The sequence below is a fragment of the Lepidochelys olivacea genome (genome assembly GCF_965140295.1).
Source record: "Lepidochelys olivacea isolate rLepOli2 genome assembly, chromosome: 3".
Classification (NCBI taxonomy): Eukaryota; Metazoa; Chordata; order Testudines; family Cheloniidae; genus Lepidochelys; species Lepidochelys olivacea.
The window spans coordinates 10,227,779-10,251,202 of record NC_140413.1 but is presented as its reverse complement, the minus strand read 5'-3'; the positions used below and the strand labels follow the sequence as shown (position 1 = coordinate 10,251,202).

Genomic DNA, 23,424 nt, shown 5'->3' with positions numbered 1-23,424 from the left:
AATGACAAGTCACATGTACAAAATTACACACATTTGCAGGACTAAGGCCAAAAATACCAACAAAAGGAAGAATGACTGGTCATTTTTCAGCTCTAAAATGAGTAAAAGGTATAAGAATAAACACCACAAAAGGTGTAAAATTATGTTTTGAATCTTAATTACATCTTGGATTTCTGAAGTAATAGCAGGAGTTCTAAGGACATGTTAAAATATGGACTTTTAAATTTTAAATGTCCCATTCAGCATTCTAAGATTCTTAGCTTTCATAAGAAATTTTGGGTGCTCAACTTGAGACGTTCAAAATAACCAGTCACTTCTGAAAACCTTGGTCGTGGGATTTTTAACTTCTTAAGATGTATAAAATTACAAAATCAGAACATACCTCAAGAGTTTAGCAAGTCCCACCCCAAGTTGGCCCAGGCCCCCTAAAGAGGAAAACAGAGATTGTAAAAACAAAAGCCAAGTCAAAGAAAAGATAATGATATCGAAATATTTGACTGTTACTTATGTGTCCTTATAGACCAATAGAAGTTCAAAACGTAATACTTCAACTACATTGTTATGGGAACCAAAATAGAAGAGTTTTGTTTACACAGAAACAAGAAACTGAATACGCTGTTTTAAGGGAAAGGGATGCTTTTACTATATCTCTAAAATAAACTGGCCCAAAAAGCCACAATATTCTGCTAATCCTAACTGGGGGCTACAGGTACTTCTGCAATACAAAATAATACATCATAATAATGATCTAGAGAGATGCTGAATACTCAAAACTCCTGGTTGTTTACATGGAATTTGTAGATGCTCAGCAATTCTCAGGATCAGGCCTCGATAGAAAAAATGACTGCCAACTGAGAAACAAAAATAAGAATGAAGTAATTAAATGATGACTAACCTGTAATTAACACTCGAGGATGATCAGTCTCTGAAAAAGATACTGAATGAAAGTTGGCATCTGAGGTCACCTGACGTGGTGAGACACCAATACATCTAACTGGCACAAGGGAAGTCTGACATCCACAACTGGGACTCTGTAGCAACTGACTAAGAGTTCTGCTCAAGTTCTTTACAATTGCCATTTTTGTCTTTTAAATAAAGCTGTGAGAAGAGGGAAAGTATTAGTCACAAATTATTCTTTAAAAGAAAAAATACAGTCTCCCGACATTTAGAACTGTGTAGAATAGTCTGTGTTTAAGGAAAGTTTTATGCAACCCCAGTTTTGTCTGAAGTACCAAACCAGTGCCATGACCTGCTATATGCAGCTCATGAAATAGAATGAATAAGGATAGCATCACACGCATTAGCAGAAGAAAATATTCACAAGTATAAAGAGTCCAGTGTAGCAGACAGTTAGAACCCAAGGTGGTGTCATTTCAACATTCTGCCTAGTCCCTTTTGTGGTGAGTATCAGAAATCACGATACCTATGGCAAATGGAGGCACAAGCTTAAAAAGCAACAGTACCTACTATTATGATTGAAAGCTGTCACTACATGGGTTAAATGGATACATTCTAGAGACTACCTAAAGTCGAGTCAACAAACATTCTCATGGCCAAGTGAAGGGTTAAAATCCATTGCTGATGTAATAACCTGGTATATTGATTTGCGTACAGGCCCAAAGTCCAGTCAAGAGGTCAGAGGCCTAGCAATAGCTAAGAGAAAGCAGAATAACCAAAGATAACCTTGCTTTTGCTAAGATATGCCTGGTCAGCAAAACACCAGATGTTGTGGGCAATAATTGTGTCTTATTCAAAGTTGCAAACAGAACAAAGAAGCCCTGTTTCTGTTGTGTTAGTTTCTTCTGTAGGGAGCTGTTCCTCCCACACATCCAACCTTGGGTTTATGAAAGGTTCAAGCATGTCAGTATAAGATATGGCCTCCTCCCACCTTAGTTTCCCAGGGACCAATGCCTGCCTTAAAACACAAATGAACAACTTGAAAGACAATCTTTAATGCCATATACTTTCACTGTTTCTTTGCGTTTACCCCTAGATATGTATCTGTTGGACAATCAAAGGAGCTACTTCATTCCTATGGACCCCAAATCAGAATTCAATATATATATATTTCATACTAATACATTTGTTAAAGTACTAATTATATGTTAAAAGTTAATTTGTTAACTTGAGACCATGGGCAGAGACATTATGTAACCTTTGATGATTGGCTACAGTGCTATCATGTCTTGCTACTAGACCTATCCGAGGTTGTGGGACTGCCTACCCTGTCACTTTCCCCCGCCTGTGGAAAATCCATATATTCCATTATAATCAATTGATTGACAGTGTCTCTGAGCCTAATAAGCGAGGTGACACTCAGTCAGCGCTGTATGTAATACACTCCTGTGCTTGACCCCTACACAGTGTGGATTTATGTCCTTCACCTAGCTTTTCTTAACATTGCATCAAGAAGAAGCAATTACATCAGCGGAAACTGCAGTAAATCATCTGTAGGACATCACTGTCCCCAAACAAACATTTTATATATATATATATATATATATATATATATATATATATACACATACACACACACACAGAGCTGATTCTTTTACTTTTTCTTCATTTAAAATTCTTCTTTTAAGAACCCTAATTGTTTTTTCATTGTTCTTAAGATCCAAGGGTTTGGGTCTGTGTTCACCTATGCAAATTGGTGAGGATTTTTATCAAGTCTTCCCCAGGAAACGGAGTGTAGAGTTTGGGAGGATTTTGGGGGGAAAGACGTTTCCAAGTGGGCTCTTTCCCTGTTATATATTCGTTAGATGCTTGGTGGTGGCAGCAATAAAGTCCAAGGGCAAAAGGTAAAATAGTTTATACCTTGGGGAAGTTTTAACCTAAGCTGGTAAAAATAAGCTTAGGGGGTTTTTCATGCAGGTCCCCACATCTGTACCCTAGAGTTCAGAGTGGGGAAGGAACCTTGACATGGTTCCAATGCATCCGATGAAGTGAGCTGTAGCTCACGAAAGCTTATGCTCAAATAAATGTGTTGGTCTCTAAGGTGCCACAAGTACTCCTTTTCTTTTTACTATTTACAGGATGACTGGAACCAGAGAAGCAAGCAAAAAGCAGAACGATTTATTATACACAAGGTTGCTGTTTCCAGGGTTTATTTTTTTAGCATCTTTTAGTTTTATGTAGATGTGCAAAAACTGGGGGCTTTGAGGGAGCTCCCTCTTTGAATATATGGTAATAAGTAACATACTCTAGTATGCTTTAACATAATATTGTTTCAAACAACACTACATTAAAGCACACTTGGGAGTCTTTAGTGCACACTAATAGGATCTACATGGACCAATTAGCATGCAACACATTAGTGAACTAGATATCACCCCCCACAGACCGCATTACTGCTCCCTGTAGACAAGTCCTTAGATACAAGTTACCATTTCTAGTATTTTTCTGGTGTTTAACAAATTGTTTTTTTAATTAGGTTTTTATGTCTTTATTGGTTAAAGCCAAAACTCAGAAGCCCTATTTATAAAATCTAATCTACAAAATTGCTTTACAATCAAATACTGTTTCATGTCAAAAATGGCACACAGTGCATGTAGTTCTTGCTCAGTTAGAGGCACTTCCGCAAGCCTCTGGATTGCTTTCCTCCCCCTGCCCACCCCGTCCATATATTTGGAGAGGAAACAGGGGGGAGGGAGACTGAACATTGTAGCCTTCTTTATTTACTTGAATAGTTAATATTTACTTGATTAGCGTTCACCCCTAGACAAGCCACAATATGAGAGTTGTTAGATAGCAGACCCCCAAGAAATAACAAATCTTTATTACAGTCACTTGTGGTGAAACCCCTAATCAGGAGAATGGGCACATCCCAGTTTCTACTGTCTAGTCATCCAGTTCTTTTCAACTATGTTCTGGGTGTCACCCTCTCTTATATCACATTATGCTAACACCCATTTTATCCTATGTGTATTCATAATTAATTCACCCCTTTTCTCCTTATCTGATCTTCCACACTCCACTTATTTTAGGGTCCTCAGTTTTCAAAGGTTAATTATCCACCTATTTCACAATCATTAGCATTTGTGTCACTAGTTGCTATGGCTTTACTGTGGTTAATATTTGAGACTGTCAGTTACATATGCTCCTTAAAAGTATCCTAAAATATCAATAACTTGTTTGCAGTTTCTTATTTCATCCTAATCTACTGACTTACTGCATTTGTTTATCACCAGTCTTGCGACTCGCAAAGTCACTTCCCTGTCATTTACTTACGTCAAGCTACACTTGAGCCTTTCCACTCATGCTTACTCTCAATATAGGTACTTAGGCTAGGCCACTACTTGCATTGCAGCAGAAGCCACACCTTAAAGCATTACCTGAAATCCTACACATGCTACAGCAAGTATACATTACATATCCATTCTGAAATTATACTTTTTTGTTTTAATGAAAAATGTGGAGTTCAATCACTGAAGCCCTTCCCATCTCTCTCTCACACACCCCAATTCTCTGCCAGACAGGCTGACTCAGAGTAACCTCACAGATGGGTAAGTTGGTTTTATAGATGCTATTAAAGATGATTTCCTCCTCTCTCCTTCTCATATGAACTCTTAATGTTTGCACAGTAAGGAAAAAGGCTCCTGCTGGAAATTCAGACAGCAATCACTGTCCTAAAAACATTTCCAACACAACCAGTTTCCAGCAAAAGCTGCAGCATGACTCCAATATAAATTAGTAGCATCACTTAACAGAGAAGAGGCATAAGGCACAAACTCAGTTTTCTCAATATCCAGACCTTAATTTGAAAAGGCAACTTTGAAATCCATTATATTCTGTTATTTTATAGTCATCCGCATCACTTTACCACTTATTAGCAGCTTTGAAGATGGAAGGTGCTAAGTATTATTACGAATATAACAAACTCCTTTTTTCAGGTAGCCTTCTCTTTCCTGACCACCCCAAAGAGAAAATATTCTTGTCTCATTTCAAATGTCAAACGTCTGTTGCCATCTAGATTCTCTGACAAGCTTCTCATCCATTATATTAGCTTGTGAGGGAAATTAACAAAAGAATCAACAATTTGTTCACTATCCTAATTAAATAAAACCAAAGAGTTTCTCCAAAGAAGTGTGTGTACTGAATGTTAACATTCATTTTTTATTAAAAATGAAATGATAAACATTTAAGATGATTCAATAAATCAGAGTTGTTTCTATTCTATCTGAGCTTACCTTTCTTTCTGTTGGTGATTTAGCAGAAGGGAAAGGGATGCCTGCGTTTGGAATTTATAGAGCCCTGCCTCTTTGCTAGGCCAATCAAAATCCTACAAAGAGTAGGAGTTGGCTGGTAGGTAAGAGGAAGAGGGAGGGAGAGAACAGCAGCAGCCAGGAACATCTTAAATCAAACAAATGTGATTCTGTGAGGTCTTTACCAGGTGCCATTCAGTGTTGTTGTAGCCTTGTTGGCCACGGAATATTAGAGAAACATGGTGGGTGAGGTAATATCTTGTATTGGACCCACCTCTTATGGTGAGAAAGACAAGCTTTCAAGCTCAAAGCTCGTCTCTCTCTCTCTCTCTCCCCAACACAAGTAGGTCCAATACAAGATATTACCTCACCCACCTTGTTTTACCAGCTGATAGGTAGAGAATACTGAAAATATGTAACAAGATTTCTTAGCTAAAGAGAGTACACAACATATGATTATTGCTAAAACCATTTAAAGAGAATAGCTTTTAAATAACTGATAGTGCAAAGCATTAATAAAAAGCAAACAGGCTTGTGTTAAAATGCAAAGCAGCAATTCAGTGCTGAATAGCCGAGAATTTCCAAGTTTTGTAATAAGCTTGTGAAAAAATTACGCAATACCCTCACAACTGACAAGCATTTAACAAGTTAATCTTTCAGTCGACTACCCTTTTTCTGGAGTCTGGCAAATGTTACATGTGCTGATAGGGTAACATGAGCACCTGTTGCTGATGTAAAAGAAAAAAACATGTTTATAAGTTAGCTGGCTGCTTTCCCCAGTATCAGTTTGGATTAGGGCTGTCAGTTAACCAGAGTTGACTCAAGAGATTAACTCAAAAGAAATTAACTTGATTTAAAAAATTAATCGCTATTAATTGCACTGTTAAACAACAATAGAATACCAATTTACATTTATTATAAATATTTTGGATGTTTTTCTACATTTTCAAATATATTTATTTCAATTACAACACAGAGCATGGTGCTCACGTTATATTATTTTTATTACAAATATCTGCACAGTAAGAAAGATAAATAGTATTTTTCAATTCACCTCATACAAATACAGTAGTGCAATCTCTATCATGAAAGTGCAACTTACAAATGTGGACTTGTAGGCTAAAGTTTTATAGTTTTATTTTTGAGTGCAGTGATGTAAAAATAATTCTACATTTGTAAATTGCACTTTTACGATAAAGAGATTGCATTACAATACTTGTATGAGGTGAATTGAAAAATACTATTTTTTCTATTTTTTTACAGTGCAAATATTTGTAATAAAAATAATAATAAAGTGAGCACTGAACACTTTGTATTCTGGGTTTTAACTGAAATCAATACATTTGAAAAATGTAGAAAAAAAATCCAAAGTATTTAAATAAATGGTATTCAGTTCTTAACAGTGCAATTAAAAATTAAATCTTTTTAAAATCTCGGTATTAATCACAATTAATCTTTTTAATCGTTTGACAGCCCTAGTTTGGATATTAATGATTTTTATAGATCTTTAAAAAATAAGAAGATAAGGGAACTTATGAGTTTAATTTGTAATGAGTAAAGTTTTTGTAAGCTTCAGCAATAAATTAAACCGGAAATCAAGCCCAAGGTATAAAAAGAAAGGTCAAATCCCAGAATACAAAATCTCAGCTGTAGCTTCAGTGGGCTGGACAGCTGTTGTGTGACCCAGCTATGCTCATGCATACACTTATTTTTGAAGATGTTCATTTTACCAAGAATACACAGTGTCACTGGAGGAGTGGGTAGAAGAAACTTACCACAATCTGTGCTTTCACTATTAGAAAACATGAATATACTGAGAGAAAAGGGCGAAGCGATCTGGTGGGTTAAAGCAGGGAGTATGTGGGTGAACTCCAGTAGTCCATCCCTAGGGAAGAGAGGGGCAGTTCTCCACTACTCCTGCAACCTCAGACAGGAGAAAGACTAAAAAGGGGGATTTTACTACCCTCACCCCAGCATCATTTTTTTAAATCCCCCTCTCCCATATGTAGCTCCCTGGTGCTTGCCTCTTCTGCTGCAGCAAGGGTGTGAAATGGACATGATTTCTATTTTCATTGCTGTACAAAGGGTTTGTAATAGTAGCCGTGAAAGAGACATGAATCACAGTTCTAAATACACAGCAGTTTACAGCTTTCTTTGTCAACTGCAGAGGCACAATAATTCTTTCGACACACTTTGGAACACAGCTTTGAAGCATTAGGTCACATTCAGAAGTTTACCTTCATAACCACAGGGACCAGACACTGAATTATTTTAAAAGAACGTTTAAATTCTTCAGAAATTGATGGTTTAGTCTCTTTACTTACCTTGGTGAGATTATTCTTTTCTTGCTGGCTAATACTTATAAACTTGAGTTACAGCATTAGGCTTTATTCACTAGAGAAGTACCTACCTATTTTGGTATCTTTGTTAAGTTGCTTGAAGGTTATTGGGTTTTTTTGTTTGTTTGTTTTTTTGTTTTTGGAGTGGGTGATGGGACATTTGGATAGAAGGGGTTTCAATGACCCATATCTAAAGTCTACTTCTGGCCAGACTGGAAATTAGTTGGACGGGTTCATTCTATTCCAGAGGTGGGCAAACTACGGCCTGCGGGACCATCCTACCCGGCCCCTGAAACTCGCCCCTGAACCCTCCCCCACTGTTCCCCCTTCACTGCAGCCTCAGCTCGCTGCGCAAGCAGCGGGCTGCAAGCTCCTGCCGCTGTGAGCAGCATGGTAAGGGGGTGGATTTCACTACACCACTCAGGGGTGTGCATTATTCACACCTCTGACAGACATAATTAAACTGACCTAATTTGCTAGCGTAGACCAGGCCTCAGTCTCTGTTCAAGAGTAGCTCCAGACTAGAATAGTAAGGGTGTTACTGGACTAAAGTGTGCTAGGGGACCCAGAGGAGGAAGCTTGCAAAGCACCTGCCTCCACTATGATAGGCTTGCGTCCATCACATTATTTCAAAAAGGTCAGGAAGCCACAGTCAAGATTTTAGAATCTCTCTACCACAATCATAATATTTGTGCAAACCAGGTAGGACAATGGGAAAAAAAAACACCTGCAAGCAAAGGAACCTCAAATGGGGGTAGCCAGCTCCTACAACTCCCTCCTTGCTGCACCAGCACAAGGAACAAGTCAGGGCAGGGAAGACGAGCGGCAGGAGTGCAATGCACTCTGGTTATGTCTATAGCCCATACACTAGTTAAAGTAACAGCTGTTAGATCAGCCTCTCCAAAACACATTCCCCCTGTTCTTTTCCCACTACCTGCCCCAACCAGTCTGAACCATCATGGATGACACAACATGCCACGTTGCTGCCTCTTCCCCACCCACAGAGAGAGAGACTGAGGCTCAGTATGATTGCGTTTTAAAACAAAGAAAGACAGATCATATCTGAGTTACAAGTTACTAAAAATATTAAGAACAGGAGTACTTGTGGTACCTGAGAGACTAACAAATTTATTTGAGCATAAGCTTTTGTGAGCTACAGCCCACTTCATCGGATGCATAAAATGGAACATATAGTAAGAAGATATTTATACATACAGAGAACATGAAACAATGGATGTTACCATACACACTGATCACTCTCCTTATAGTGTGTATGGTAACATCCATTGTTTCATGTTCTCTGTATGTATAAATATCTTCTTACTATGTGTTCCATTCTGTGCATCCGATGAAGTGGGCTGTAGCCCCCGAAAGCTTATGCTCAAACAAATTTGTTAGTCTAAGGTGCCACAAGTACTCCTGTTCTTTTTGCGGATACAGACTAACACGGCTGCTACTCTGAAACCTAAAAATATTAAGCTCTTGAAGTGGGTGACCTGAGAAAGATCCTATCTCTACACTTGGACCTTCTTGGACCATGGTCTCTCCTGCCCCTCTGCAGTTCTTGCTTCCTTCCTACCCATAAAGGTAGTATAGGAGACTCCTACTGTACTTCTGCTCTGGAAGGATCTTTGAGTTGAGAGAGGTGATTACCATGGTTTCACCTACTCCTCTGCAGTCTTTTGCTCATCTGCTTGGGCTCTCTATAGCAGAGGTTCTCAAACTGTGGTCCGTGGACCACCAGTGGTCCGCAAGTTCCATTCAGGTGGTCCATGGATAGTTCCCTCTAAGGTGCATGCCTGGGTGGCCGCACATGAGAGAATGAAGAGCCACCCACCTAATTAGTGGAGCCACGCAGGTGTGGCTCCACTAATTAGGTGCCTGGAGCCTCGAGGAGATGCACATGTAAGGTGAGGAGGTAACCTTGGAGGGAATAGAGGGTAGGTGGGGTGGCAGTGGGGTGAGAATAGGGGGTGGGGGAATTTGGGATGTGCAGGGCTGCCGTGGCCAGAGAAAGAGGTGACTTTTCCCAGCTCCAGGGCTGTGGCTGCCTGGGAGCGATGGCCTTTCTTCCCAGCCTCTGCTCTGTGGCTGCTGTGGTGGAAGAGAGACCCCCCTCCTTCCCAGCCCCAGCTCAGGGGCTGCTGTGGCAGGGGAGAGAGGGCACATCCCTTGCATTAGAAAGGTAAGACTACTGATATTAAAATATAAGTTGTGTGCTTCTATTTGTAGAACAAAAAAAATTTATTATTAAGGGTTTTTTTTTATAGAGAGCTTTTATCCAATGCGCTTTATAATAGTTAGCTAATGGTACAAACAACATTTGGAAAGATCATTAAGTGGTCCACCAAGTCCCCCAGCAATTTTTAAGTGGTCCATGTAAAAAAAAGTTTGAGAACCACTGCTCTACAGCATGCCCTCAGCATGAAAGGAACTACATGGGAAAGCAGCACTTGACCCAAAGTTGGTTGCTGAAAGCAAGGGGAAAAACTAGATTCCTTCAGTAATCAACTGAAGCATTATTTTTTTTAAAAAAACATGCTACAGTAAGGCAAAAAGAAAAGCTGTAATCATTTGCCATGTTTTTCATAAAAGCCTCACTGTCACTAAGGTCTGCTTAGTACACTTACAGTATACTTAAAGAATACAAAAAAAAAAGAACAGGAGTACTTGTGGCACCTTAGAGACGAACAAATGTATTAGAACGAAAGCTTATGCTCTAATAAATTTGTTCGTCTCTAAGGTGCCACAAGTACTCCTTTTCTTTTTGCGAATACAGACTAACATGGCTGCTACTCTGAAACCTTAAAGAATACAGAAATAACAGAAACTTATTTCTGTTGTCATGATGATAGGTCTAAACTGACAATTTACAGAAAACAGGTATTCTTTAAAACTCAGAATTATTTCAGTCTAACCCATACAAGAAAACAGCATCAGACACAATGATTCACTAAACTAGGTAGGATTTTTTCCCCCAGGTTAAATTCTAGTAAATGAATGCTTCTAACTACCTTAATTATCAGAGACTATAAATGCAGTAACTGCATGGAGTATTAAATTCTTAACCAACAGGTTCGATTTTGCAAAATGCTTTTAGAGACTTGAATGACAAGCACTAGAGAAATATTAAGTATTATTAATAATACTTATCTGTAAAGTCAAAGTCTCTAGACTGCCAGTGGTGGCATTTAGAGTGACCCAAGTAGCTGTCAGAATTAATCTAACTGCTTTTTTTCCCCAGCTATTTGGCTACCTTCCTTGTCAAGACCGTGCCTCTTACATCAGTATGACGCCGCAAGCTTTTCACTTTAATTTTTAAAGCGACTGGATCTTCATAAGGCATTGGCGTGGCGCATAAGAGCAAAGCGCTGAGTTAACACTCGCCTTGAGGAGGTGCATTTGGCAAGAGCCTCAGCTTATGCCGAGGATGCAATGCACAGCACACAGCACCCCAGTCACTGATTTATAGGTCTTGCTTCACCCTTTCAGCAGCTGCAGGACCCAGCCGGGCTGGTGCAAGAACCTCAATCCCAGGCCAACCTGCCAACACAAACAAGATGTCCCCTTGACCCCTTGAGTCTGGGCCATGGAAAAGTGGCCCCAGCTCAGCTCCTGGCCTCTCCCCACACCCTTAAAATGTTATAACCCCGAGCGCCTCGGGAGCACCAGTAAACCTCAAAGCACCTTATAAAGGAGGATCCTGCTAGAGCCCAGTTCACCCCAGAGCGAGCTATGAACACACATCCCGCCGCCCCTCACAGCGCCCTCGGAGGAGCAGCCCCTGGACCTGGAGGGTTAATTCCCCCAAGACCACGCACCGACTGAGGGAACCCAGGCGTCCTGGCTCTCGCTCCGCCGCTGGGCCGCGTTGCGGGGGGATGCGAACGGGGGGGGGGTCTCTTCAATTCTCCCCCCCCCCAGTCCCAGCGCGTGCCCCCCCCCGCCCGCCCGCCCGCCTGCCTGCCTTCCTTCCTTCCTTCCTTCCTTCCTTCAGCTCCCGGCCCCAGACACCCCCACCCACGTTTCAGCCCCGCCGCTATTCGCGGGGAGGGGGAGTAGTTGCGGCGGCCAGGAAACGCCGGTAAAGCAGGGACGGGGGGGGGGTCGACCAACCCAAAGCTGCGTCGGCTCCACTGGGGATGGGGAGGGGCGGACCCCAGGGCGCGGGGAGCCGGAGCTGAGGAGAATCAGCAGCGGGGCCCGCCCGGGTCGCCCCGCCCCTCATTCAGAGGCAGCTGCCCGGGGCCGGACCATCTTCTCTGCTCCCCCACAACGGTACTGACCCCTCCAGCAGGAAAGCGATTGGTTCCGCTCGCTCGGCCCGCTGCCTTGACCCCCGCCCCCACCACGCGCGGCAGCCCAACGGTACGTGGTCTAAGGGCTCGCGCGCGCCGCCACGACTCCTCTATCAAGCCGCTCGCGCTGCCCCTGAAGCCCCGCCCCCACCGGGCAGCCTGAGCCTCCTGATAGGCCTGCTGCTTGGGGAGGCGGGGCCAGAGTGCTACCATCACCTCTGCGGTAACCTTGGAAACCGGCCACACGAGGAAAGATTTAAAGGCGTCGGGCCAGCCTCTCCCTGCGCCTCAGCTTCGCACCCCCCGAGAGTGGGGAAGGCCGGGTCAGCCCAGGCACCCCTGGGCTCCGGAGTAACAGCAGGTGAGTGGTGATGTCATCGGGTGACGTCCTGCCGTGACATCACAGGGCCTTGAGGTGGTGCCAGAAGAGACTCCTGGGTTCTGGCCCCACCTCTGGAGAGGCTGGAGATCAGGGTGAGGGGGAGTCAGGACTCCTGGGTTCTGGCCCCACCTGTGGGGCAGACAGGGGGTCTGGGGAGGCTGGAGATCAGGGTGAGAAGGAGTCAGGACTCCTGGGTTCTGTCGCCACCTGTGGGGCAGACAGGGGGTCTGGGGAGTCTGGAGATCAGGGTGAGGGGGAGTCAGGACTCCTGGGTTCTGGCCCCACCTGTGGGGCAGACAGGGGGTCTGGGGAGTCTGGAGATCAGGGTGAGAGGGAGTCAGGACTCCTGGGTTCTGTCGCCACCTGTGGGGCAGACAGGGGGTCTGGGGAGTCTGGAGATCAGGGTGAGAGGGAGTCAGGACTCCTGGGTTCTGTCGCCACCTGTGGGGCAGACAGGGGGTCTGGGGAGTCTGGAGATCAGGGTGAGAGGGAGTCAGGACTCCTGGGTTCTGTCGCCACCTGTGGGGCAGACAGGGGGTCTGGGGAGTCTGGAGATCAGGGTGAGGGGGAGTCAGGACTCCTAGGTTCTGTCGCCACCTGTGGGGCAGACAGGGGGTCTGGGGAGTCTGGAGATCAGGGTGAGAGGGAGTCTGGAGATCAGGGTGAGAGGGAGTCAGGACTCCTGGGTTCTGTCCCCACCTGTGGGGCAGACAGGGGGTCTGGGGAGGCTGGAGATCAGGGTGAGAGGGAGTCAGGACTCCTGGGTTCTGGCCCAATCTCTGGGGCAGACAGGGGGTCTGGGGAAGCTGGAGATCAGGGTGAGAGGGAGTCAGGACTCCTGGGTTCTGTCCCCACCTCTGGGGCAGATAGGTGGTGCAGTCACTAGAGCATGGGGTGATGAAGAGCCAGGACTCCCGAGTTCTTTCCCTGACTTTAGCAGGGATAGTCATTGGAGACAGAGGATCCTGGTTCCCTGTCAGTGATTTTACTCACCTGTTCTAACCCTGACACACAGATACTGGAACACTGGAACATAGCTTTTTGAAAATATATGCTGTTTAGGAGAGAGAGGAATAAACAGAAAGATGGCAGGGTAGCTTTGTATATCAACAAAGTGGTAAACTAAAGAAATAAGAAGTGGTAGTATGGTCAAAACAGAATCTATTGAGGTAAAAATCACTGTGGGGAAGTATGGTAAAAGAGGATCTGTCTGTTTGGATAGTGTTAGAGGTCTGCTATAGACCCACGGGGCAGACTTAGATATGGACAGAAATTTTTATAACAGTATTAGAAAAATACTTTTGGAAATTGTGTCATAAATGAAAACTTTAACTTCCCAGATATAGATTAGCAAACAAATGCTACTAATAGTAGTAGGGCCCAGTTGTTCTTGGAGGTGATAGATGGCAGTTTTCTTCATCAGTCACCAAAGGAACAAGAGGTGATCATAGAATCATAGAATATCAGGGTTGGAAGGGACCTCAGGAGATCATCTAGTCCAACCCCCTGCTCAAAGCAGGACCAATCTCTAACTAAATCATCCCAGCCAGGGCTTTGTCAAGCCTGACCTTAAACTCAAAGGAAGGAGATTCCACCACCTCCCTAGGTAACACATTCCAGTGCTTCACCACCCTCTTAGTGAAAAAGTTTTTCCTAATATCCAACCTAAACCTCCCCCACTGCAACTTGAGACCATTAGTCCTTGTTCTGTCATCTGCTACCACTGAGAACAGTCTAGAGCCATCCTCTTTGGAACCCCCTTTCAGATAGTTGAAAGCAGCTATCAAATCCCCCCTCAGTCTTCTCTTCTGCAGACTAAATAATCCCAGTTCCCTCAGCCTCTCCGCATAAGTCATGTGTTCCAGTCCCCTAATCATTTTTGTTGCCCTCCGCCGGACGCTTTCCAATTTTTTCACATCCTTCCCGTAGTGTGGGGACCAAAACTGGACACAGTACTCCAGATGAGGCCTCACCAATGTCGAATAGAGGGGAACGATCACGTCCCTCGATCTGCTGGCAATGTCCCTATTATACAGCCCAAAATGCTGTTAGCCTTCTTTGCAACAAGGGCACACTGTTCTCATATCCAGCTTCTCATCCACTGTAACCCCTAGGTCCTTTTCTGCAGAACTGCTGCCTAGCCATTAGGTCCCTAGTCTGTAGCGGTGCATGGGATTTTTCCTTCGTAAGTACAGGACTCTGCACTTGTCCTTGTTGAACCTCATCAGATTTCTTTTGGCCTAATCCTCTAATTTTTCTAGGTCCTTCTGTATCCTATGATGCAATTTTAGATTTGTTTTGTATATATAGTAAGGAAATCATAGAAGAGCTAATCATAGGAAATAACCTTGGGCTGAGTGATCACAAGTTGATTCAGTTTAAATTAAATGGAAGGATAATCAAAGTTATTACTACCTGTTAGTAAATATTAACATTTTTTCCTGCATATTAAATTTATTTGCATATTAACTATTCCCCCCAGAATCTTATACAACATTAACAAAGAGTTTGTCTGCATTCTAAGGCCCAGAGTATTGGCTCTTAACATCTGAGTGACCTATATACAGGAACTTTGTGTGATCATTTATTGGGCTGTACTGCATTATTGTGGGTTTCTCCAAGTCTGTGGGAATATAGATATCTAAAGGAAAGACCCCTCAAATGAATAAAAGTATCTACAAAAGTATTGTTATAAACAAAATTGGGTGATTAATAAGGGATACTTATTACTGAAGATGGGTTCTGAAATGGAGGAAATCCCATTGAAAAATGTTTTTAATTCATTAAGAACTGGTGATTGTCACAGCTGTCAGTAATAATGACTGGGTTAGGGATTCCTTTTTAATCATCTTTAAAAATCCATCTGTAAGTAGAAAAACAAATCACACAGTAAATTAATCATGGGAAAGTATTTTCCCTCAAAAAGGAGGTTTTGTTTGTCTCACCCTACGAAAGAAAAGAGGGTTGAAAAGTTAGTTTGGGGATGAACGCTGTCAGCATTCCACAACCATCTGCAGGAATGGGCAGGTACCTGTTCTTTCTGTATAGTGCTGTATTCATCTTTGAGATTAAGAAATGTTTGCCAACAAAGGAAAAACTCTCAAGAATTTAATAAACTATGTTATTAAACAAGGGACTACTGTATTTGCACTAAAGAGCAATTAATAAAAGCAATTTTTGGAAATACGTTTGCAAGTTGTTTAAAAAGGAAGCAGAGAAACAGTACAAATATGTATCTACCCATAGGAATATTTCATTTGCCCAGGCTGCAAAGTGTAAAAATAATTCTTGGGGTTTTGCTTGTCTGAATACGTGAGAACCGGAGAACAAAGATTAAAAAGTCAGGCTGCACAAAACCAACTTCTTCCTGACAGCCAGAAAATTACTGTAAAACACTCCAAGGACAGAGAGGAAAGAGAAACAAACACAAAGAGCAAAGGAAGGAGTTAAGACAACAATTGGAAGGTGTAAGTAAATGCCTCCTTGTCTTGTAATTCGCAAGAGGCAAGAAATAAAATTGGAGGAGTTCAGGAACAAATTAGAAAGCTTAAGAGAAGCCGAGGTGGAAAAACTAGGCTAGGAATCTCAAAAACACAACACAGGAGTACAATGTCCCATTACAGCAGTGGCAAGGCTGGAAAGTAAAATTAAATAAAAATATTGGAGGAACAGGTCAGAATGTTCAGAGGACAAACAGCCTCTAAATCCTTCTTTTCCCTCTCTCAAACTTATTTTCAGCTGTGGTTGATGCAGCTGCTCCTTCTGTGCTAATCTTGCTTGCTTTTTTCTTCTCTGGGTTGTGTAATGACCAAAGAGATTCCTTACTTTCTAAGCTTCTTCTTTAATGAGTACCCACTTGGTTTATGTATTCTTGTCTTATATTTGCAAAAAGAAAAGGAGTACTTGTGGCACCTTAGAGACTAACCAATTTATTTGAGCATGAGCTTTCGTGAGCTACAGCTCACTTCATCGGATGCATGCCGTGGAAACTGCAGCAGACTTTATATATACACAGAGAATATGAAAAAATACCTCCTCCCACCCCACTGTCCAGCTGGTAATAGCTTATCTAAAGTGATCATCAGGTGGGCCATTTCCAGCACATTTCCCACTGAGAGTTACCAAAAGCAACTACAGCATTTGCTCAAGAAACTTCCTGAAAAAGCACAAGATCAAATCCGCACAGACACACCCCTGGAACCCCGACCTGGGATATTCTATCTACTACCCAAGATCCATAAACCTGGAAATCCTGGGCGCCCCATCATCTCAGGCATTGGCACCCTGACAGCAGGATTGTCTGGCTATGTAGACTCCCTCCTCAGGCCCTACGCTACCAGCACTCCCAGCTACCTTCGACACACCACTGACTTCCTAAGGAAACTTCAATCCATCGGTGATCTTCCTGATAACACCATCCTGGCCACTATGGATGTAGAAGCCCTCTACACCAACATTCCACACAAAGATGGACTACAAGCCGTCAGGAACAGTATCCCCGATAATGTCACGGCTATCCTGGTGGCTGAACTTTGTGACTTTGTCCTTACCCATAACTATTTCACATTTGGGGACAATGTATACCTTCAGATCAGCGGCACTGCTATGGGTACCCGCATGGCCCCACAGTATGCCAACATTTTTATGGCTGATTTAGAACAACGCTTCCTCAGCTCTCGTCCCCTAAAGCCCCTACTCTACTTGCGCTATATTGATGACATCTTCATCATCTGGACCCATGGAAAAGAAGCCCTTGAGGAATTCCACCATGATTTCAACAATTTCCATCCTACCACCAACCTCAGCCTGGTCCAGTCCACACAAGAGATCCACTTCCTGGACACTACAGTGCTAATAAACAATGGTCACATAAACACCACCCTATACCGGAAACCTACTGACCGCTATTCCTACCTGCATGCCTCCAGCTTTCACCCTGACCACACCACACGATCCATCGTCTACAGCCAAGCTCTGCGATACAACCGCATTTGCTCCAACCCCTCAGACAGAGACAAACACCTACAAGATCTCTGTCAAGCTTTCTTACAACTACAATACCCACCTGCAGAAGTAAAGAAACAGATTGATAGAGCCAGAAGAGTTCCCAGAAGTTACCTACTATAGGACAGGCCTAACAAAGAAAATAACAGAACGCCACTAGCCGTCACCTTCAGCCCCCAACTAAAACCCCTCCAACGCATTATTAAGGATCTACAACCTATCCTAAAGGATGACCCAACACTCTCACAAATCTTGGGAGACAGGCCAGTCCTTGCCTACAGACAGCCCCACAACCTGAAGCAAATACTCACCAACAACCACATACCACACAACAGAACCACTAACCCAGGAACTTATCCTTGCAACAAAGCCCGTTGCCAATTGTGCCCACATATCTATTCAGGGGACACCATCACAGGGCCTAATAACATCAGCCACACTATCAGAGGCTCGTATACCTGCACATCCACCAATGTGATATATGCCATCATGTGCCAGCAATGCCCCTCTGCCATGTACATTGGTCAAACTGGACAGTCTCTATGTAAAAGAATAAATGGACACGAATCAGATGTCAAGAATTATAACATTCATAAACCAGTCGGAGAACACTTCAATCTCTCTGGTCACGCAATCACAGACATGAAGGTCGCTATCTTAAAACAAAAAAACTTCAAATCCAGACTCCAGCGAGAAACTGCTGAATTGGAATTCATTTGCAAATTGGATACTATTAATTTAGGCTTAAATAGAGACTGGGAGTGGCTAAGTCATTATGCAAGGTAGCCTATTTCCTCTTGTTTTTTCCTACCCCCCCCCCGATGTTCTGGTTTAACTTGGATTTAAACTTGGAGAGTGGTCAGTTTGGATGAGCTATTACCAGCAGGAGAGTGAGTTTGTGTGTGTATGGGGGTGGGGGGGATGTGAGAGAACCTGGATTTGTGCTGGAAATGGCCCACCTTAATTATGCACATTGTAGGGAGAATGGTCACTTTGGATGAGCTATTACCAGCAGGATAGTGAGTTTGTGTGTGTGGTTTTTGTGAGGGGGTGAGAGAACCTGGATTTGTGCAGGAAATGGCCCACCTGATGATCACTTTAGATAAGCTATTACCAGCTGGACAGTGGGGTGGGAGGAGGTATTTTTTCATATTCTCTGTGTATATATAAAGTCTGCTGCAGTTTCCACGGCATGCATCCGATGAAGTGAGCTGTAGCTCACGAAAGCTCATGCTCAAATAAATTGGTTAGTCTCTAAGGTGCCACAAGTACTCCTTTTCTTTTTGCGAATACAGACTAACACGGCTGTTACTCTGAAACCTGTCTTATATTTATTTCTATTGCCTTAAAGCAGCCTTACAATGTAATATGTTATCTGAAAAATCATAATTGAACTATGTTATAGGATTTAAATCCAGCACCTTGTCATCTGTTGTTGTTTTTTTTTTTTTTTTTTAAAAGCACTGTAATTGTAAGAAAATCATGTTTGCATTTGTGTATGTTAAGGCTGATTTAACAGTTATTAGCCGCTGACTCTACTTTGGTTTTTAATTAAGACTAATCTTTGTGTATTTTTTTTAAATGGTTAATTTTTGTTTTGTTTAAATTTAAGAGATAATAAGAACTATCAATTTTGTTAACACACAGGACAGAGCTGAATACTGATTTACATGCTCACTTCATAGTGGCTGAACTGTCTTTGTGTACATGGGCAGGGGGAGCGGGGAGTTCTTTAAGTGTTTTTTCTTTGTATCATGACACTGTCTAGTTTATCTTGTTATCTTAAATACTAGAGAAACTGTGTTAATTTAGATGATATTTATATTTTATATTTATAAGAATGTTTTGTGGTAAAAGTTTCTCTTGTCTCTACCTACCTTTTCCCCCCTCCCTCTGTTTTTAAAGAAAAGCTTACACATCTGGTTTTGCAAAGAGTTGAAGGAGAGGGGAAAGAAGAAACCCTTTAGCCATAAATTGTAAGCTAATATCTTATGTCTAATGTCTGGCAGTCAGCACTGTAAAAAACAGAATACTTACTTTTTATGACACTATATTTTTAGAAATTAATAAAGCAGGTTCAAGTAAAAACAAAGTACCAAAAATGCTAAAACTAACAGTTAACAATTTTTAAATCCAAAGGTCAAACATGCAATATGATTTTCAAGCAGCAAAATTAACTTTTTGTTTTTAGTAATCCTAGCATAACTACTAAACTCTTGTCCCTTTTTTCTGCACAGCAGTGCTCACAAGGTAAGAGTAAAGTAAATTGCTTTATCAGTTAAATGAATATAATTAAAGTCTCAAACAAAAAAATACTTTTTTGAACATTTCCTGAAAGTTTTAAATAAAAGGTAAGCTGCCTAAATCAATTTGTTTAATTTTTGTTGTTGTTTAATTTTGGTTTCCTAACATGCACTGTTTTAATTAATTTAAATTGTAATGTTTTGTCTTGTATGTGACACAATATTGGTCTTGTTCTCTCTCTCTCTCTCTCTCTGTGTCTGACATAATTATTTTGTTTTTTATGTTGGTTCTTTTTGCAACTTTATATACATCTGCCACAAAGAGTTTCACAATTGCCATTCTCTCTTCCATGGACAAGTGAAACATGCACTGTTATTTTCTAAACCATCTAGGTTCCCCCCGTACGTCAATAGTTTATGCCTTGCCATGTAGACTCAGGAGGAGCACTTCAAGCTGTTACCTGAGCTGCTAAAGCTACTACAACAGGCTGGTCTAAAGTGTAACCCAACCGTGGCACAGCTGCTAACAAGCTGTTTCCTTTTTAGAAATTATTTTGTCTAAAAACAGACACCATCTCAGTAAAAGGTAAACCTAATTTTGCATTTGCCTTTACCTATCCGTGTCCCTACCTTCTAATCCCTTACTGGCTACCACGGAAATTTTATACCTAACTTTGCTTCTCTCTCTGATCCCCTGTACCACCTTGTGAAGAAGGAACTGCAGTAATGCTGAACAGAGGAACACACAAAGGCAGTTACTGTCTTGGGGAAAACCCTGTAACCTGTGCTGCAGGTCTGGCCCTACCACACCTTTTCGTTTGCAGGTTACTACACAAGAGAGGTTTCAGAGTAACAGCCGTGTTAGTCTGTATGCGCAAAAAGAAAAAGGAGGACTTGTGGCACCTTAGAGACTAACCAATTTATTTGAGCATGAGCTTTAGTGAGCTACAGCTCACAGTGTAGCTCACGAAAGCTTATGCTCAAATAAATTGGTTAGTCTCTAAGGTGCCACAAGTCCTCCTGTTCTTTTTGCACAAGAAAGAGCACTCTTTCTTTTTCTTGTACATCCCACCCAGCCCAGTATGCTAATCTCGCTCCTGTGTTGTGTGCACTGAAACATTTTGCTTCAGTTGCCCTTCCTAACTCCACATGGGTCTGGAGTGCCCTCACAGAATTTCTTTCTTTCTGACACTCTCACAACTTAGTATCCTCCGATGGATCTCCCTTGTCTTATTCCTCTCTCCTTTCTTGCATTGCTCCCCTTCCTTCCCCTGACTCTGTTCTCAATGTTAAAAGCTATAGTAAAATGACTCTGTTTCACTTTCAAAATTCTGTGGCTAATCCTCTTGCAAAATTGAAGTGCTCAAGAGAGCGAGAAATTAGACTTTTTCCACACACAATCATCAGCACTCTAACTCCTCCAGTTAATATTCCAGAAACTGTCTGTTTCAGCAGTCAGCACCACAAAGACAGTGGCTGACTTGCAGTACTACAGAAGCAAAGTGCAGCGTTAACAGACCTGTGATTAAACATGTACAAAAAATTGTCACACGATTCTCCCTCACCTTATGAATCAACATTGCAACAGAATGCTGTTTGCTCATGTACAAAGGCAATACTACCCAAACTGGTATTTTATCAGAACAAATCAGGAAGGATCTGATATATTTAGTTCATGATGTACTTTCAGGGAGCAGACCAAACAATGCAGAGATTAAAAACACTCGGCTGGTGGCCACAAATGAAAAAAGAAGTAAAAGAATACTGTGGCAAGTGATTATTTTCTGCACAGATTAAACAACAAGTAGGTAAAACAACGCTCCCCTTAGACCACAAAGAAATTCAGGACAATGGTATAATTTTCAGATTAATTTTGTGGAACCGTTACCAAAGACTAAAAAGGGAAACAAGTACCTGTTGGTGGTAGTAGACCCATTCTCAAAATGGACTGAAGTTTTCCCAGTGTATGTTAGTCTGACCTCAGTAGTATGCACATTGTGAAGGAAAGAATAATTAAATTCATGGGGGTAAATAATAAAGAGGATGTAATGTAACCTAGGTCTATCAAAGGTAGATCATGTCACACTAACCTGATTTCCTTCTGTGAGGAAAGTAATGGATTTTTTTTTTCTAGACAGGGGAAATAAAGCAGATTTAATACACTTGACTTCAGTAAAGAAATTGACACAGTAGCGCGTAGGAAATTATTAAGGAAAATGGGGATCAGTAAGAATAAGATGGATAACAAACTAGCTAAAGGGGAGAAGGCAACAGGTTGTTCTGACAGACGAATGATCAGACTGAAGGAAGATTACTCAAGGATAGGTCTCGGGGCCAATTATTCAATATTTTTGTTAAGGAACTTGGCACAACAAGTAGGAGTGTGCTAATAACATTTGCTGGTGATACAAAGATGGGAGGCATTGTCAACACCGAGGAGAATTGGCATATTATACAGGAATATCTGGATGATTTGAAGTTTCGATTGACAGAAATGGGCTGAAATTCAATAGGTCTAACATGTAAGGTCATGCACTTAGGATCTAACAACAAGAATTTATTCTATAAGCTGGGGGCTCATCAGCTGGAAGTGACAGAGGAAGAGAGACCATTGTGTGTAGATCAATCACAGGATGACTACGACCCGCCAATTCGATGGGGCTGTGAAAAAGCCAAACATGATCCGTGTATGCATCAAGCAAGGTGTTTCCAGTGGGGAAAGAGAGAAGTATTAATGCCATTGTAGACGACACTGATAAGACCTCCTTTGGAATACTGTGTACACACCTTGTCGCCCATATTCAAGCAAGATGAATTTACACTGGAATAGGTGCAGAGAAGAGCTACTAGGATAATCAGAGAATGGAGGGCTCATCTGACGAGATTAGATGGAAAGAGTTTGGACTCTTTAGTCTAGCAAAAAGAAGGCTCAGAGGGGATATAATTGCTCTCTCTGAATACATCAGCAGTATATACCAGGGAGCATGGAAGAGCTATTTAAGCTAAAGGACAATGTTGGCAAAAGAACTGACCATGAACAAATGCAGGCTGGAAATTAAAAGAAGGTTTCCAGTCATTAGAGGGGTGAGGTTCTGGAACAGCCTCCCAATAGGAGTTGCGGGGACAAACAAGTTAATTAGTTTTAAGAGAGTTGGACAAATTTAGGAGTGTGATTGTATGACAGGGTTGCTTGTGCTGGTAGGAGGCAGGGCTCAGCAGCTCTGGGTCTCACTTCTGGTTCATGTCTCATGTTCCTAAAAGCTTATGCTTCAGGGGTTTCAGCCAGCCACCTTCAGGAGTCAGGCAGGGATTTTCCCTTAACCCTCAATGTATTTATTTTTATCTCTTTCCTCCGAAACATCAGGAATGGCCATGCCTGGAGATGCGACATTGGCAGGATCATCAAGGGCTCTGAGGTGGCAGCAAACACTTCTCTCTTTCTCTCTCTCTCAGGTGCTTGGCTGGCTGATTCTTGCTCACATCCTCGGGGTCTAACCAATTGCCATATGTGAGGTTAGGAAGGAATTTTCCACCAGGTCAGGCAGTGACTTGGTTTTTTCACCTTCCTCTGCAGCATGTGCAGCCAGGTCAACTTGCCAGGATTATTTGGGTACATCTCACTTAATCATCTCATTTAATTCCTGCAATGGTGGGGGCCTGAGGCACTGGTGCACCTTGGTCTCTCCTGTTCTCTGCCTGTGGCATATAATAGTCTAGTCTCCTGTGGGCTGTAATACTTTGGTCTCGTTTTGGTTGTTGGGGTTAGTGGGGGAGTGCTGGGTGCTGTTGGTGGCCTGTGATATACAGGGGGACAGACTCTCTCATCTTGTGGTCCCTTCTGGCTTTAAATTCTATATGATTGGGGCCAAGGAATAAGGGTCAAGTGTTTACAAAAGCATTAGTGCCCACCCACTCCTAAAATTGAAAACTAAGCCATGCTGCAGGCACAAAGTC

General features: G+C 42.2%; 1 protein-coding gene across 7 annotated transcripts in view; it reads right to left on the bottom strand.

Annotated features, from left to right (window-relative positions):
• LOC311518573 (L-threonine 3-dehydrogenase, mitochondrial) overlaps positions 1 to 11,963 on the bottom strand; it is a 46,665-nt gene extending 34,702 nt beyond the window's left edge. For 3 of the 7 annotated variants that reach the window (XR_014711031.1, XR_014711032.1, XM_084624496.1), the window contains exons 1-3: positions 11,830 to 11,963; positions 896 to 1,098; positions 383 to 425 (exon numbers count right to left, since the gene is read on the bottom strand). Coding sequence is in view for 5 of the 7 variants with exons in the window: in XM_084624496.1 (XP_084480622.1) it covers positions 383 to 425; positions 896 to 1,079 (227 nt within the window). In the remaining 2 variants the exon portion in view is untranslated. Of the gene's footprint in view, positions 1 to 382; positions 426 to 895; positions 1,099 to 5,189; positions 5,215 to 10,930; positions 11,087 to 11,364; positions 11,433 to 11,659; positions 11,682 to 11,829 lie in introns of those variants that run through there. The other 4 variants (XM_084624497.1, XM_084624500.1, XM_084624498.1 and 1 more) reach the window with 4 other exon arrangements.
• Positions 11,964 to 23,424: the final 11,461 nt, after the last annotated feature.